This window comes from Ambystoma mexicanum, chromosome 3p (genome assembly GCF_040938575.1).
Source record: "Ambystoma mexicanum isolate Mex_15411 chromosome 3p, UKY_AmexF1_1, whole genome shotgun sequence".
Lineage (NCBI taxonomy): Eukaryota > Metazoa > Chordata > Amphibia > Caudata > Ambystomatidae > Ambystoma > Ambystoma mexicanum.
This window is the reverse complement of record NC_090925.1, coordinates 887,681,268-887,695,922: the sequence shown is the minus strand read 5'-3', so window position 1 is coordinate 887,695,922 and position 14,655 is coordinate 887,681,268. Positions and strand designations below refer to the sequence as shown.

Sequence of the window (14,655 nt, the reverse complement as noted above, 5' to 3'; positions counted from 1 at the left end):
GTTGGAATGCAGAGCCACAGCCAGATGTTCAAAGGTCAAGTTCAAGAGGTATGGTGAAAGAGGGCATCTTTGCCTAGTACCACTGCCAATCTCAATGCTGTCACAGATTAGCCTCATGACTGAGATTCAGCCCAAAGGATTAGTATAAGGGGATCTGAAAGTGGTTTGAAAATGGTCACCAACCCCTAACCACTCGTTAGAAGGCTTTCTCTGCATCAACTGACATGACAGCATGAGGTGACGAGTTGTTTCTATAGAGGGTAATCATTGCAATGAGTTTGCTCATATTATTACTTCCTTTCCTATTTTCCATAAAACCCACCTTGGTTTTGTGGGTAAGACTTGGCAGTATACAATCCAAGTGACTGGCAAAGACCTTAGCAAGCAGCTTCAGATGGGAGTTTAGGAGGGAAATAGAATGAAAGTTGGTGCGGTCTGTGTCCATGAGCTGCGCTTCGGGATTAACGTTACCAGTACAAGGGACAATGGGGAGGAATCTAAACCGTATGAATGGTTTTGTTAAAAACCATATATAAGATATATATTCCTGAATATGTTATAAAATTCAACCAAGAGGCCATTAAGGCCAAATCCGCTGATGCATTGATATGTCTGTTGGTGCAATCTCATCTACAGGAATGGGAAATTCCAGTAATACATTAGAATGGCATCCAGTGAAAATGTAGCCAACAAAAATGTAGTCCGTGAAAAGGTTGTGGTGAAAATACCTCTGCAGTGAAAAAGTTAAAAAGTAGTCAATAAATGCAGCTGAAAAGTAACCAGAAAAGTAGTCCTGCTAGGCTAATTGTTAGGGTTCAGGATGGTCTAGTGGGCTTGTGATTGCCTGGTTTAGGGTTACTACAGGGGTTGGGGAATGGATAGGGATAAGAGTAAAGAAGTTGGGGTTTAGTTAGTCCTTAGGGTAGATTAAGTGTAAGGGATAGTGTTAGGTAGGGGTTATGGTAAGGCTAGGGCCAATAAAAGACTGGTTTGGGTGAATATAAAATAAAGGCATAGGGAGGTTTAAGAGGGCTGGGGATGGGGTAGAATTACGGTTAAGGTAAACCTAGAGGTTAGGGTAAAGTAAGCATTAGGGAAAGGGATGGTTACAACCGTACTCGGACAAGCCAGGAGGGATCTCCCTAGAGACTGCGACTGCACCTATATCGGCTAGTCCCAAAAGTATTTGGATATGAGATGGATGAGGTTCCGTCTTTGGGCATCAAGCCCCATAGCACAGTCTCGTCTTTCATCTGTATCATCCTGCGTTATAGCAGGAGCCCCACAGCACACTTCAGTCATCCTTGACATGTATTTTCTCAACGGAAGTCTTTGACGAGGAAGGTGACCTCCCTTTCTTTCGATTGGTGCCACTTGACTCCAGAGAGATATGTGATTACCCAGAGGAATTGTACAAGGAGGGAGAAGATCTGTAGGCCTATAATGTACAAGAGGCCTCAATACCTTCCTGGAGTTGGGCATCCTTCCGGCGCCGACTACCTGGAAAGCCTCATCCCTCCTTCCCAAACACTATTGGTAAGGTTGTGAACACCATGGGCCTGTTAGCCGTCACCAGATCCAAGACTCCATTTGAGCCACGGACATCCTGGATTAGGGCCCCCAGAGGGAAACATTAATGCCTTTAAAACCAGCAGTTGAGGCACTGCTTTTTGTAGGCCTGGGAGAAATCAGCCTCAGTCCCAGTAGCGGACAGAGACCTGGCCAGTAATCCTCATCCAGGGCTTTTCAACCTAGCTTTTCTCTCCTCCTGTCCCCCTCCTGAGAGCTTTGTAGAGCTGGCTGCTACAGCCAGCCTGAAGACAGCATCATTCCTCTCTTTGCCCGCTGACAGGAAGAGCAAGAGCTTGGATGACTGGGGGCATGAGGTATTCGCCTTTGGCAGCCTTGCCCTGCGTGCAGTAAATACATCATGCCCCCTGGCTGAATGTGCCTCTAGCCTCTGGTGTCAGAGGCAGCTCAGACTCCCCTGGAGGGAAATATGAGACCAGGTTTTAACACCCTTTTCAACGATGGCATAGAGGCGTCATGTCAGATCTTACAGTCTGGCTTGGACACAGGTGATTATGGCGTGTGCAATGGTCAAGGGCACATTCATCAAAAGGCACTCATGTATGAGGACCTTACCGTTCGCTCCAAATATCCACTTGAAACTCCTGGACATGCCTTTTGATGGGCAAAACCCGTTCTTGGCTAAAGCAGACGACTCCTTCCAAAGGTTACAGTCATCCAAAGCCATTTCAAATTCCTTGGGCTTAGCTTTTCAACAGCCTTCAGCTCCCGCTTCTAGTGGAATGGAATGTCATCCCTTCCCCTCCTATGCCAAAGACACCGGGCAGGCACCCTTGGGTTAGCAACAACTGCACCATCCCCGCCACCGAAGTATAGGTTGCAGAGAGAGGTCATAGCTGCTCCTATGGTACCCAATGCCCCACTAGGCACGAAGCCCATATGAAGAGAACTTCATACACTGTACCCCAGTGGGTGCGGGTTGAATATTCCTGTTCAGCGTGAAGTAGCATTGCGCCACATCTAACACTTGTGCCTTGCAGGTCATAAATCAGGAGTATTGCCTCCCTTTTCTTCAACGCCTTCCAATTACCCTACCAGATCTTGCCTGCCTCCAGACCCTCTTTTGTTGCAGATGGTGCATCAGCTGCTAGGGAATAGCGCCATCGAAATGGTGCCCGGCTCCAAATGAGGGAGAGGCTGGTAATCTCTGTGTTTTCTGGTTTCTGAAGTGTGATGGGGGCCTGCCCACCACCTTGGGAATGAGGCTCTTGAACTTATACCTGCACAAGGTCAATGCCCTCTGTCCATTTTAACTAAATGGAAAACTCTGTGTTTAAGTTTGCTGGACGAAATTGGATCCACTTGGGGGCCTTATTAAACAGACCTGACTCTGTCAAGCAAAAAAATGTGGAAACCGATTGGTGTAAGACAATCAAAGAATGTCAAAGATATAAAGTTTCACAAACTTTTGATCAGATCTAAAGGCATGTAATGTTTTACCAAATTACTTGCAATGTTTTCCCTGTCGACGCAGATGGATGCATTTTTTAAGATTCACACAAACTTGTGGAAAACAAGGGAGATGCTGGTGATCAGAAATCGCCAAACTGACTTATCACATCTCCGTCGTTTTTGTGGCAAATACATTGAAACCTGGAGACACTTAGTAATAATGTGTGTTGAATATCATGTTTTGCTGTTCTATCTGATTTATAGTTGTGGCCCTGGACACTCACATGGGCAGAGCCTTACTCCCTGAGAGGTGAACTTCTTTTAGATGATTCATGTCTTCTGTGCAGAGCAGCAGTTTCGACTGTGGTTCCAGGCTCTGGAGAAAAAGGGTTCTCTGACAGCAGCCTATCTGGCGGGTTCAGAGAACATCACGGCACATGCCCTGAGCAGGCAGACTTCAGCCTCCCACAAGTGGGATCTTTGCCAGTTAGTTCGGGAGGATGTCTTCTTCTTCTGTGTAACTCCTCTAGTCGATCTCTCTGGAGCAGAACTCATGCTTTCTGATCATACTGCAGGCAGAGAGTTTCCTCGGCAGGGAGCTCTGGGGGATGCACCGACGATCGAGAGGGAGACTTCCATTTGCTCTGCGCATTCATGATGATCCCCGATATACTGCTTGTTCTACAGCGACTGTGCCTGTTCAGGCCGGTTCTGATAGCTCCTGCTTGGACCTGGAGGACATGGTACCAGGAAATCAGGACATGTCCATTTGCCCTGCCTGGTGCCTTCCGTCGATGGTGGACCTGGTCTCCCAGTCGAAGGGGTGGGTGCTCCACGGTAACCCCAATGCTTGACGGCTGAGAGGCTGAGATACAAGGAGCAGGACTTGCTGGACAAGGTCCTGGATGTACTCCTTTCAGCCAGGAGACAAGCCACTAAATACATTTTTGCCCACAGATGCCATACATTCTCTGCTTGGTGTTGGGGGAGAGATTTTGATTCTTTTACTTCTTACCTCTCCTGTGTTATATTATATGTTCATTCTGGCCTTGTGGGCCTGCAGGTTGGCACTGAGAAGGGGTACTTGATGATATAAATTGTGTATACAGAACATTTACATACAATTATCACCCAACCTAAGTTGGCACTCATTTATTGGCATCAGTAGGATGAAAAGCTGGGTTGGCCTTGCTGGGATTCAAACCTGCAACCAGCAGATCGCACACAGGTCACAGCAGCTAAATCTCAACCCGCTGATCTTTTTTACGTGGCTGCCATTTTGGTCTTTAAGAGAAGCCTGGAGCAGGGCTCTTTCTTCACAATCCCCATCATTCTGCAGTTCTTAAGGGGGCTATGTATTCAGTTCCCCCCACGTCCGTTTGTTCTGGTGTGGGATTTACATTTAGAATTGACTTTCTTGATGGGTGCCTAGTTTGAGCCCCTGTATTCATGTTCATTGAGATTTCTCACTCTTAAGTACATCTTCCTGGTAGCTATCACTTTCTTGAGACGGATCAGTGAGCTCTAGACGTTCTCTGTTTAACCTCCAGAGAGAAGGTGACTTTGAGATTGAGACCATCCTTCCTTCCCAAGGTAGTGTCTGATTTTCATCTCCCTTAAAAGATTCATCTTCCTGTGTTTTTCCTCTGCCGCATCCTTCAAAGGCAGAGGAGCAATTCCATTGGCTGGGCCCACTGTGGGCACTCAGCTGCTATGTCTCGTGGATGAGGGGTGTTAGGGAAGATGACCAGCTATTTGTGGGTTATGCTGGTTCCCATGCTGGTGGTTTTCTGACGATACAGAACCCTTTCAAGGTTGCGCAGTCTCTGTATCTTCGAATGCTACAATGTGTCTGAGAAAGATGTTCCTGGAGGGTCCCCGGGCTCGTTCAACCAGAGGGCTGGCTGCCACCCCTGCCATGCAGAGGGCCCCCGTCTTACATTTACCATCCTTTTTTCCCTTTTCCACACAGTGACGTGGACCTCATTGCACATGTTTGCCAAACATTACTGCCTGGGCAGGAAGAACACTCATTTCAGCAGAGCAGTGCTCCGGGGTTTTCTGGTGATGCTCTTTTCCTCTCCTCCCTACTCCAGATCCACTTACTGCTATGGGAGTCTATCAAAGATGAGGAATCAGTAATGTTCCTTCCGATGAATGTTCCTCTCACCTGCCTCTCTCAGCGGATAGCTTGTACACTATTGGTTCTGAGGTCCCTCAGCAGCTGTGTGCCAGGGAAAATGGCAGAACTGAGGTCATGCGGCACATGCCTTGATATATACTGGCCCTGACAAAATGTCTGGCACTGGGTGCATAGGAGCATCGAGCTGAGCTGACTTGGAGCCCTGCTGCACCCCCTGGTGGCGAAATTTCTTCCGAAGGTCAGTTGTGCCGGAGAGAATATTATAGATAAGGAATCACTGTGAGGAACATCTATCACAAAAATATAACTGAGAGCTAAGTAATTGGTTCAGTGGATAAACAGAGTGAACTAAATGTGGTCTGGGGGATTGGTGGGGGGCGGAGACTGGCCCCCTGACACAGCCCTAAAGAAAATTTACAAAAAACAAGTGCGCAGCCCAGACAATGGTAAGAAAGTCCCTCCCACCCTCTCTCTCTTTTAAAAAGCATGAATGTCCATGACATGAGGAGCTATACTAGAGATCTCACCCCCTGACGAATCCAAATGGTACGACAGCACACAATCCAATTAATTGTATGACCACACCTACTTGCGAATAGACCCATGCCCTTTAAAAATGTGGCTTGATGTGTCTATTGCCAATGCTTGACAATTCAGGAGGCAGTGAGGCCTGGGGTAGAGGAGGGAAGGGAACAGGAAATGTAAGGTTGGAAGGAAAATTGAGAAATGTTAGACATATTAAAATGTGGGCAATTGAGCAAACATACCCGTAAAGCTGCTTAAAATGCAAAAGAAGAGGAGGGGTCTTGATATAAATCAACGTGACACATTTTAAAAATCAACCCTTCGGAAACCCAACATTATTGGGTCTTTTATTGGCAGACATGTCCCTCGGACGATTTCCCCTGTCTTTTAATTCTAATATGACATCCCCCATGTTACTACTTTCTATAAATGGTTTAAAAATGAGTAACCTGTTATTAAAAGGCATTTTTTTCTTTACAAACTAAAACAATAAAAATGTATTGCAAGTGATTTTTACATTTCCCATACATGGTATTCCTCCGCAAATGGCAGAAGAAACTGCAAATCCACATATATCAATAGATTTTTTTCTCATAAAGATGGCTACAGCTCTTTCAGCAAAAACTAAATAGTCGTTTAACTATTTGAATCCACTAGTGAAATGCCCAGATAAGAACAAAAAGTTAAAAACTGGTACTGGTTGCTTCATTGGAAATGTGGGATTAAATAATCCAGCAACCCCAGAGCAGATATTTGGGAGTTTGGCATGTTTTACTTTGGCTGTTAGCGGTGCTATTGGCATAGAGGCAAAGATAGGCGGGAGAAAGCCAGTGCAGTGAGACATACAACCCGTGGGTGTAACCACCTATTAACCGCCATTGGCCATGCTAACGCCTATGGCCATTCCCATCCACTTTCCTGTTGCCCCATGCTCAAAACACACTCTCCTGGGATTTCTTTGCGATAGTTCTATCATGCAGTAACTCCAAACTGTGTTCTGTTCAGTGGGGTGTCTGTCCTTTCTAAGCAGTCTTCTGAAAGGTAAGGCTTTAATTGCAGCTGTAGATCAGCTCCTGGTTTAACACAAATGTCTTAACCAGGTGTGCCTTCAGCCACTTTATTGGTAAGCAATATGTGCCAACACATCTGTTCCTTCCACTGAATTCCTGTGAAAAGCAAGCATTTGCGTAAGGGTATTAGCCTGGTCTTGATGTTGTATGCCCAGGCAATCACACTGTTTTCCAGCTGTAGCCATTTTACAGCCAGGCAGTGCCTGGCAAATGCCTTGTCTACACAAAAGCCAAAACTGATTTAATTGCCAGTGCTTGTTGTTTTACAATAAAGGTACTCCCAGTCGACACAATAAAATTCTGGGAATGGCATCAATTCCTCAATGCAAAATTAGACAATGGGCCTCATTATGACTCTGGCGGTAGCCGTGCCGGTAAAACTCAAATGGGAATGGGGACTAATATTTTACGGCGCCCTGGAATGTTCAATTACTGGGGAACTACAGCCCCGGCGGACCCGATAATTGCCCATTCCCGGGCGCCGGAAAATATGAGTCCCCATTCCCATCAATGGGAATGGGGAGGCCGGATGCATCGGCACCATTCAGGAATGGTGCCGGTGCATCCTGCAGGGTCTGCTCGTGGGTGCCGGTCTGCCCGCCGGGTCAGACCTGGCAGGCAAAAAGGCACCCGCGAGCAGAACTCGTAGTTTGCCGCTCCGGTAACAACGGTACCGGCAAGCTTACCAGTATCGTTGTTACCGGACCGGCAACCTCATAATGAGGCCCAATGTATTATTGATCTGCTGTGATCCTCCTCTCTCCACACTATTTGATCTATCTTGGTAAAGCTGTTGCAGGTATGTGGGCAGCAAAGACATCAATTTTGAGATCGTATCCTTGCAGTAAGTGATTACGGTTTGGGGCATTAGAAATGCCATTTTTCCCAGCACAGTGTCTGACTTAGAAAATTGACCAAGTAAGCCTTTTGTGTTAACTTGATAACATGTAGAAGCTAGTGGAGTTTAATTGATATTCTAGCAAATCCTCGGTATGTTTTAGGTTTAACTATTGGAGAGGCTTATCGCAGGTGGTGCCAGAAGAACCCCAAAGTGACTGATGTCTATCCTTATGAGCAGTGAATTTTTGAAAAGCCTCTGTAATAATTCTCCATCATTGGATCTTTCATAGATTCACATGCTGTGTGAATATTCCCCGTCATCAGGATTGGAATCCTCGGTAACATAGATCAGTTTATTTTATCAAATTAAAACTGCAGCCCCTTTGGTGCTCTAGTAGAGTAATTTGTTGGTCATATTGCCCGCAGTCAATGGAAAGGGCTCTTCTTCAGATTTTTTATTACACGTTATGTGTTGAGAGTCCTCAGAAATCTCTCTCCGACCATTCTTGTCTATATCTCTACAAAATTGTTTGCTTTCACAATGATTTCCTGAATCCTTAGCTCCAGTGTCGTCTGGGGTTGGCTCCGGTTCCCATGGCCTTCGTCCCGACAGAGCGGATTTGCGTCTTCAAGTGCAAGGCCTTCACCCATCCATGGCGTATGGCAAACAGATTTTCAAGGCCTGTGGCCTCAAGAATGTCTATGTGGAGGACCTCTATGAAGACTTCCTCTATTGCCTGTATCCGGTGCACAACATCCAGGACTGCTCAATCCGGCAGTCATTCTTGAACATTGGAAAGTGGGAACCAAAGGGCCTCAAAAGGGCTGCCAAGGCCCCGGCATGTCGGCCTCAAAAGGGCACCTCTCAAAGAGGCTGGAAAATGAGGTTGACCCCCAAAAAGGGAGCAAAGGTCATCAGGGAACGTCAGCCCCCTGTATGAAATGGCTACGCCTGCCTAGAGGCATGTGCCTCACCCTTCAGCCCTAGAGCTGCATCTCACATTTGGGCTAAAGAAGCAGAACCTAAAGTGAGAAGAACCAGGTTCCCAGAAGTGCCCAGATTCATACCCATATTCACAGCAGATCCTACCTGTGACCGAAGAACCCAAAAGATCAGAGTTTTGTAGGAAAGGCTTACACTGAGAACAGGCAGCCTAAAACCATGCAGGACAACATCCTCCATTTTACCGAGTATGAGATCGGCCTCACAACCCACAGAATGGTGTTGGAGGACTGACAGGGAGTGCCCTCTCAACCATGTTTCAATGTCCTCAACATGAAACACTACAACATTGCAATGAACAGCCCACATGCCTTCAGCATGCAAAAGGTAGAAGCCCAAAAAGGGTCAGCAGCCCCTTTTTTCCACCTCACTATGGAGTGGAAGAGGCTTGGGAGAACTCAGATCATACTTAGCTTTTACAGTGCCTAAACATTTTGAACCTGCTAGAGAAAGGTGCGAACCAGTACCTGCAGCGGAGAGGAACAAGGGTTGGTACTCCCTGTATTTTCTAATCCCCAAAAAGGACGGGTGATTGCGACCCATCTTGGACTTAAGAAACTTGAACAAGTCCCTCAGGAAGGACAAGTTCAAGATGGTTACCCTTTCTCAGATCTTCAGGCCCTCCAACTCCAAGACTGGATGGTATCATTGGACCTTCAGGATGCTTACTTTCATGTGCCTATCCATCACAAGCACAGAAAGTACCTGTGGTTCTCAGTTGGTGGTTCTCAATTTCTGTTTCGAGTTCTGCCATTTGGGCTGACCTCCGCCCTGAGGGTTATCACCAAGTTGATGGCAGTGGTGGCAGCGAGTCTCAGGAGAGGTGGATTTATGTCTACCCCTACCTGGACGATTGACTGATCAGGGCTCATTCTCCAGAAAAGACCCTGGAACATCTCAGCGTGACTTGCCACTTCCTCCACAAACTGGGCTTCTCCCTCAATTGCAAGAAGTCAAATATGATACCATCTCAAAGACTCCAATCTATCAGAGTAGTCCTGGATGCCTCCTCTGGAAAAGCCTTGCCACCCGAAGTGAGGGCTCAACACATTCTGCAGATGGTCACCAAATTTCAGAATGCCCAGCGTCTTCCGGCCTTCGATTTTCTGAGGTTGCTTGGCCTCATGGCATACTGCATTTTTCAGGTGCTAAAGGCTCGCCAATTTTCTGGCACAATGTCAGACCTCCTTCAAATTCCGAGCAGAGTCTCACAGGAGCTTCTGTGGTGGGCCTGCGAGGACAACATTCTGAAGGGAGAACCCTTTTGGCTACCATGGCCGGAGATAACAGTAGTGACGGATTCCTCACTCACGGGGTAGGGAGCCCATACAAACTATCTGACAATCAGGGGTCGTTGGTCTCAATTGGAGTCCAAACTACATATAAATCTTCTGGAGCTGAAGGCAATCAGACTAGTGCTGAAGGCCTTTCTACCCTCTGTGCAAGGAGAAAATGCCATGATAATAATGGACAACACAGTGGCCATGTATTACCTCAACAAAAGAGGAGGTGTAGGGTCCCTACCACTGTGCAGACAGGCAATGCAGCTCTGATACTGGGCAATTCAAGAAGGAATCTCCCTATCGGCAGTTCACCTAGCTGGAGAGAAGAACACAGCAGCGGATGCTCTGAGCAGGCAGAGCACAGTCTCCCACGATTGGGAACTAGCTCAGGTAGTCCTTCAAGAGATCTTCACTCTTTGGGGAACCCCTCAAGTGGATCTTTTTGCAACCAGTGTCAACAGGAAGTGCGAGCTATTCTGCTCCAGGGAATTTCCCCTAAGCGGAGCTCTAGGAGATGCGTTCATGGTGGACTGGGAGTTTCCACTTCTGTGCGCGTTTCCTCCAGTCCCCGTCATTCCTCACATGAGGAGGAGGTTGAGAAAGTTTGGGAAATCCATGATCCTAATTGCCCCGGATTGGGCCAGGAGGATGTGGTACCAAGACCTTATGGACATGTCCATCTGTCCTCCGATACGTCTTCCACAAAGAGAGGACCTTCTCTCGCGAGAGGAGGGCCAGATTCTCCAATCAGAGGTTAAAACACTCAGCCTTCACGCATGGTTTCTGAGAGGCTGAGGTACAAGGATTGGGACCTCCTGGAAGACATAATGAAGATTTTGCTTTCAGCCAGAAGGCCTGCAACAAAATACTTATACCGCTATCATTGGAACAAGTTCAGCAGTTGGTGTAGGAATACGAATGTGGATCCATTTCAGTGGAATACACCCACAGTGTTATCTTTTCTACTTCACTTAGCAGATCTGGGGCTCCAGATCACAACATTAAAAGGTCATCTGGCAACGCTTTCGATTTTCAAGCGCTCTTCAGAGGAAACCTCATTCTTTAAAATCCCTTTTATCATTCAGTTTCTTAAAGGACTCACTAATGTGTTTCCTCCTACTCCCTTTCAGGTCCCTCTTTGGGATTTAAATCTTGTATTAACATACTTAACATGCATTGCTTTTGAACCCATGCATTCCTGTCCATTAAGACTTTTAACACTAAAAACTGTTTTGCTAGTCGCAATCACATCTGCCCACAGGGTGAGCGAATTGCAAGCACTGTTTTGTAAACCTCCATATAGGGTCTTCCGAAAGGATAAAGTTATTAAGTAAGACCTTTGTTTCTGCCAAAAATAGTCTCGGATTTCCATTTGTCCCAAAAGATAGTTTTACCAACTTTCTATCCCCCTCCTCATGCTGGAAAGGAGGAGGAGAGGTTAGGTAGACTAGACACTAGGAGGGCTCTCAATTGATATATCTCGCGAAAGTCAAAACTAAAATTTGCCAGGGCGACCATGTATTCATCGGATATACAGGTCATAAATTGGGGTTAGCAATAATAAAACTGACTTTATCCAGATGGATTATTCTGGCTATCCAAAAATGCTATAGACTGGCTGGTAAAGATCCCCCCATAGGGTCTAAGAGCTCACTCGACTAGGAGCATGGCTACTTCTGCTCTTCAGAGAGGAGTACCTATTAAGGACATTTGTGCAGCAGCCACATGGTCTACCATACACACCTTTGGGAAACATTACTCCCTGGACACTTCTTCTACTCAAGAGGGAGCTTTCGGGAAAGAGGTCTTGCTCTCGGTCCATGATAACGGCTAAAGGCAGATCTAAATTCTTTTCCCACCTCCAATACCATTACTGCTTTGGGAGGCTATCGAACATGAGGAATACGTGGGAGGACACAATCCATTCAAAGAACAAGTTACTTAACACTGGTAACATTCTTTCGATTGGATATTTGTCCCACATATTCCTCATCGCCCCTCCCAACCTACCCCGCTACAGAATTTATGAGTTTTACACTCTGCGCTCTCTGAGTCTTCTGATGTCCTAGGAGGCACTAGTAATTCCTCTAATATGGAAAAAACTGGAGCCAAGGGGCGCTGCGCGTGCTACATATACTGCGAATGATGTTAACCATTGGACGGAGCCCTTCGAGGGACATCGACGCTACTGCACAGCGCCCTCTGTCGAGAATTTCTTTTTTTCAAAGCAGCTGAAGCTGGAAGACAAATAGCAAAGATGAGGAATACGTGGGAGGAACATCCAATCGAAAGAACGTTACCAGGGTAACTTGTTCAGCTTGCTAAATCTGCCTCATGTCTTTATTGCTCATTTAAGAGCAGTGATACAGGTTTCATTGGCCCATGAGCCGAATGTGCTTAACTTGCAGGGGCAGGAATACCCTTAAGCTCACTGAAAACAGTTATGCTGGCTTGCTCAGTGACCTAATACTGTAGTGAAGTCAGACATATTTCAATGTGATGGATGAGGACATTTCATTTTTTTGCGGAAAGTTTTGCAGGACTGCAAACAAATTAAAGACTATTTCAACAGTAATGGGATGAAAGATTTGTCAAGGAAGGCAGAGGAGATAGATACAGCAAAAAATTAAAGGAAAGAAATTGAGAAAGGAGAGAGAGCACAAAAATAACTAAAAGAAGAAGACCATGGGCCTCATTACGACCCAGGCGGTAACCATGGCGCTATTAGAGCCATGGTTGCCGCAGGAACCTTACCGATTCCGCCATGGTGAATGGAGCAATTACCGCCCCTTTCCGAGGTTGGCGGGGGCGGTAATTCCCCATTCACCATGGCCTTTCCCCATTCCCATGATTGCCCCAATAGGGCTCAATGGGAATGGGGAAGGCGGTAATAACGCTACCGCAAATTGCGGTACCGTTATTACCTCCAAAGTCCCTTTGCGGGTCCTGTCCTTTACGCCTGGTAAAACCAGGGCCTAATGGAGGACCCGCAAAGGGACTTCGGAGTAGGGTGGTAAGGGATTACCGGCACCAGTGCCCTTACCGGTACCGGTAATCCCTTACCACCCGGGTCGTAATGAGGCCCCATGAAGCAAGCAAATCATCTCTGGTATGGACGTACACGTACCTGCCACCACCGATGGTGAGAGAATCCACATCTCCTTTGACAAAAAAAACATTACTGCCTGTCCATTTATACACCTGGGGAGATAAAGGGGTCCACTGTAAATATTGACTGGGTTTATTATTATAATACACTCAAAGGTGTGCAACATTAGTTGACATTAGAAATCTTGAACTAGCAACAAGCCTTTTCCTTTAAACATGTATTTATCTACTAGCTTCACATGCCTCTTGTTGTATCAATTTGTTAATTGATCAATCAGTATGACGCCATTATTTATGAACACGTGGTGAGCCGATGCCATACATTAAGAAGTGCCAGAGTGTGGGCATAATTCACTGTTCTAAGACCATATTGGTTCCTTCTGGATGGCTCGTTCCAGCCAAGGTCACAATTCTGGGTTGCTAATACCTATTGCCCTTAAAATGGGGGCTTTACTGCCTGGTAATGGTTGCAGGACATTAAGGCTCGAGCGAACCTGGTCCCAGAGCCGTTACTGCCCATTAAAGCCCCCAAACCCCGTCCGCTTCAGGAGTTATTGCTTAAGTAAATGATGCAATGATCTTTAACTAGTAGATAGTTTGTCTGCGATTGCCATTGTTCTAGCTAGTGCTATGCCTTAATCCAGGCAATTAATTCCTGTTTTTCAGATTTTCTTATTGAGACATTGGGCCTCATTACGACCCGGGCGGTAAGTGAATAATGATGCCGGTAAAGCATTACCGGCATTGCTTACCGCTCCGGCCGATTAGGACCTGATAAACCGCTATTAGCGGCACTGTAATTAACGGTGCCGCTAAAAGCGCCAAGTGCGCGGGCACGCGACCTCCCATGCCGCAAATACTGGCATGGCGCAAACAGGGGACCATCACAAGTCAGGCGGACATGCAAATTACACCCTACTGAAGCCCGAATAATACCTTACCGGCATGGAGCTAATTCCGCCATCGCGGACCACCCGTAAACGGCCATGTGCAGTGTTCCCAACTGCCACAGGTGCACACAATCAGCACAGGTGGAGGCAATACAGACTGGGCCAGCACAAAAGGAGCATACCCCACCCCTTCCCACACCCAGTCACACTTCACAATGATTCCAATACTACTAGCAATTCTGGGGCTGGAGGACATGATTGCAGTGGAAGTGCTACACAACAACAACAACAGGCAGCACAGAGGAGACGTAGGGGGAGAAGGAGGGCAAGGCAGGGCCAGCATGCCCCACCAGTACAGCCAGTGGCACCACACAGGCAACCCCCAATCCCTCGCATCAGAGCTAGTCCATTCAACCTAACCCCTGAGCAGATCCATACCATGTACCGTCTGGACCGGGACACCATCACCACCATTGTGGACATGATACATGATGACATTGTCAGCCTGATTGAAACACGCACCGCCATCCCACCCCTACTGAAGGTAGTGTCTGTGCTCCACTTCCTGGCCACAGGCACCTACCAGCACACAGTGGGGCACATGCATGGCATTTCACAACCATTATTCTCACGTACGCTGAACCAAGTGCTTGATGCCCTCCTGAAGCACACAGACGACCACATTTCCTTACCACGGTCTGCCCAGGAGATCTCAAACACCAAAGTTGGTTTCCATTCACTGGCTGGCATCCCTGGTTGCATTGGCCCCATCGACTGCACCCATGTGGAATTGGTGGTCCCACATGCCATG

General features: G+C 46.9%; 1 protein-coding gene across 4 annotated transcripts in view; it reads right to left on the bottom strand.

The window, feature by feature from the left end:
• TLDC2 (TBC/LysM-associated domain containing 2) overlaps positions 1 to 14,655 on the bottom strand; it is a 514,922-nt gene that overhangs the window by 58,491 nt on the left and 441,776 nt on the right. For all 4 annotated transcript variants that reach the window (XM_069652113.1, XM_069652112.1, XM_069652115.1 and 1 more), the window contains one exon: positions 12,974 to 13,047. In XM_069652113.1, coding sequence (XP_069508214.1) covers positions 12,974 to 13,047 — 74 coding nt within the window. The remainder of the gene's footprint in view (positions 1 to 12,973; positions 13,048 to 14,655) is intronic.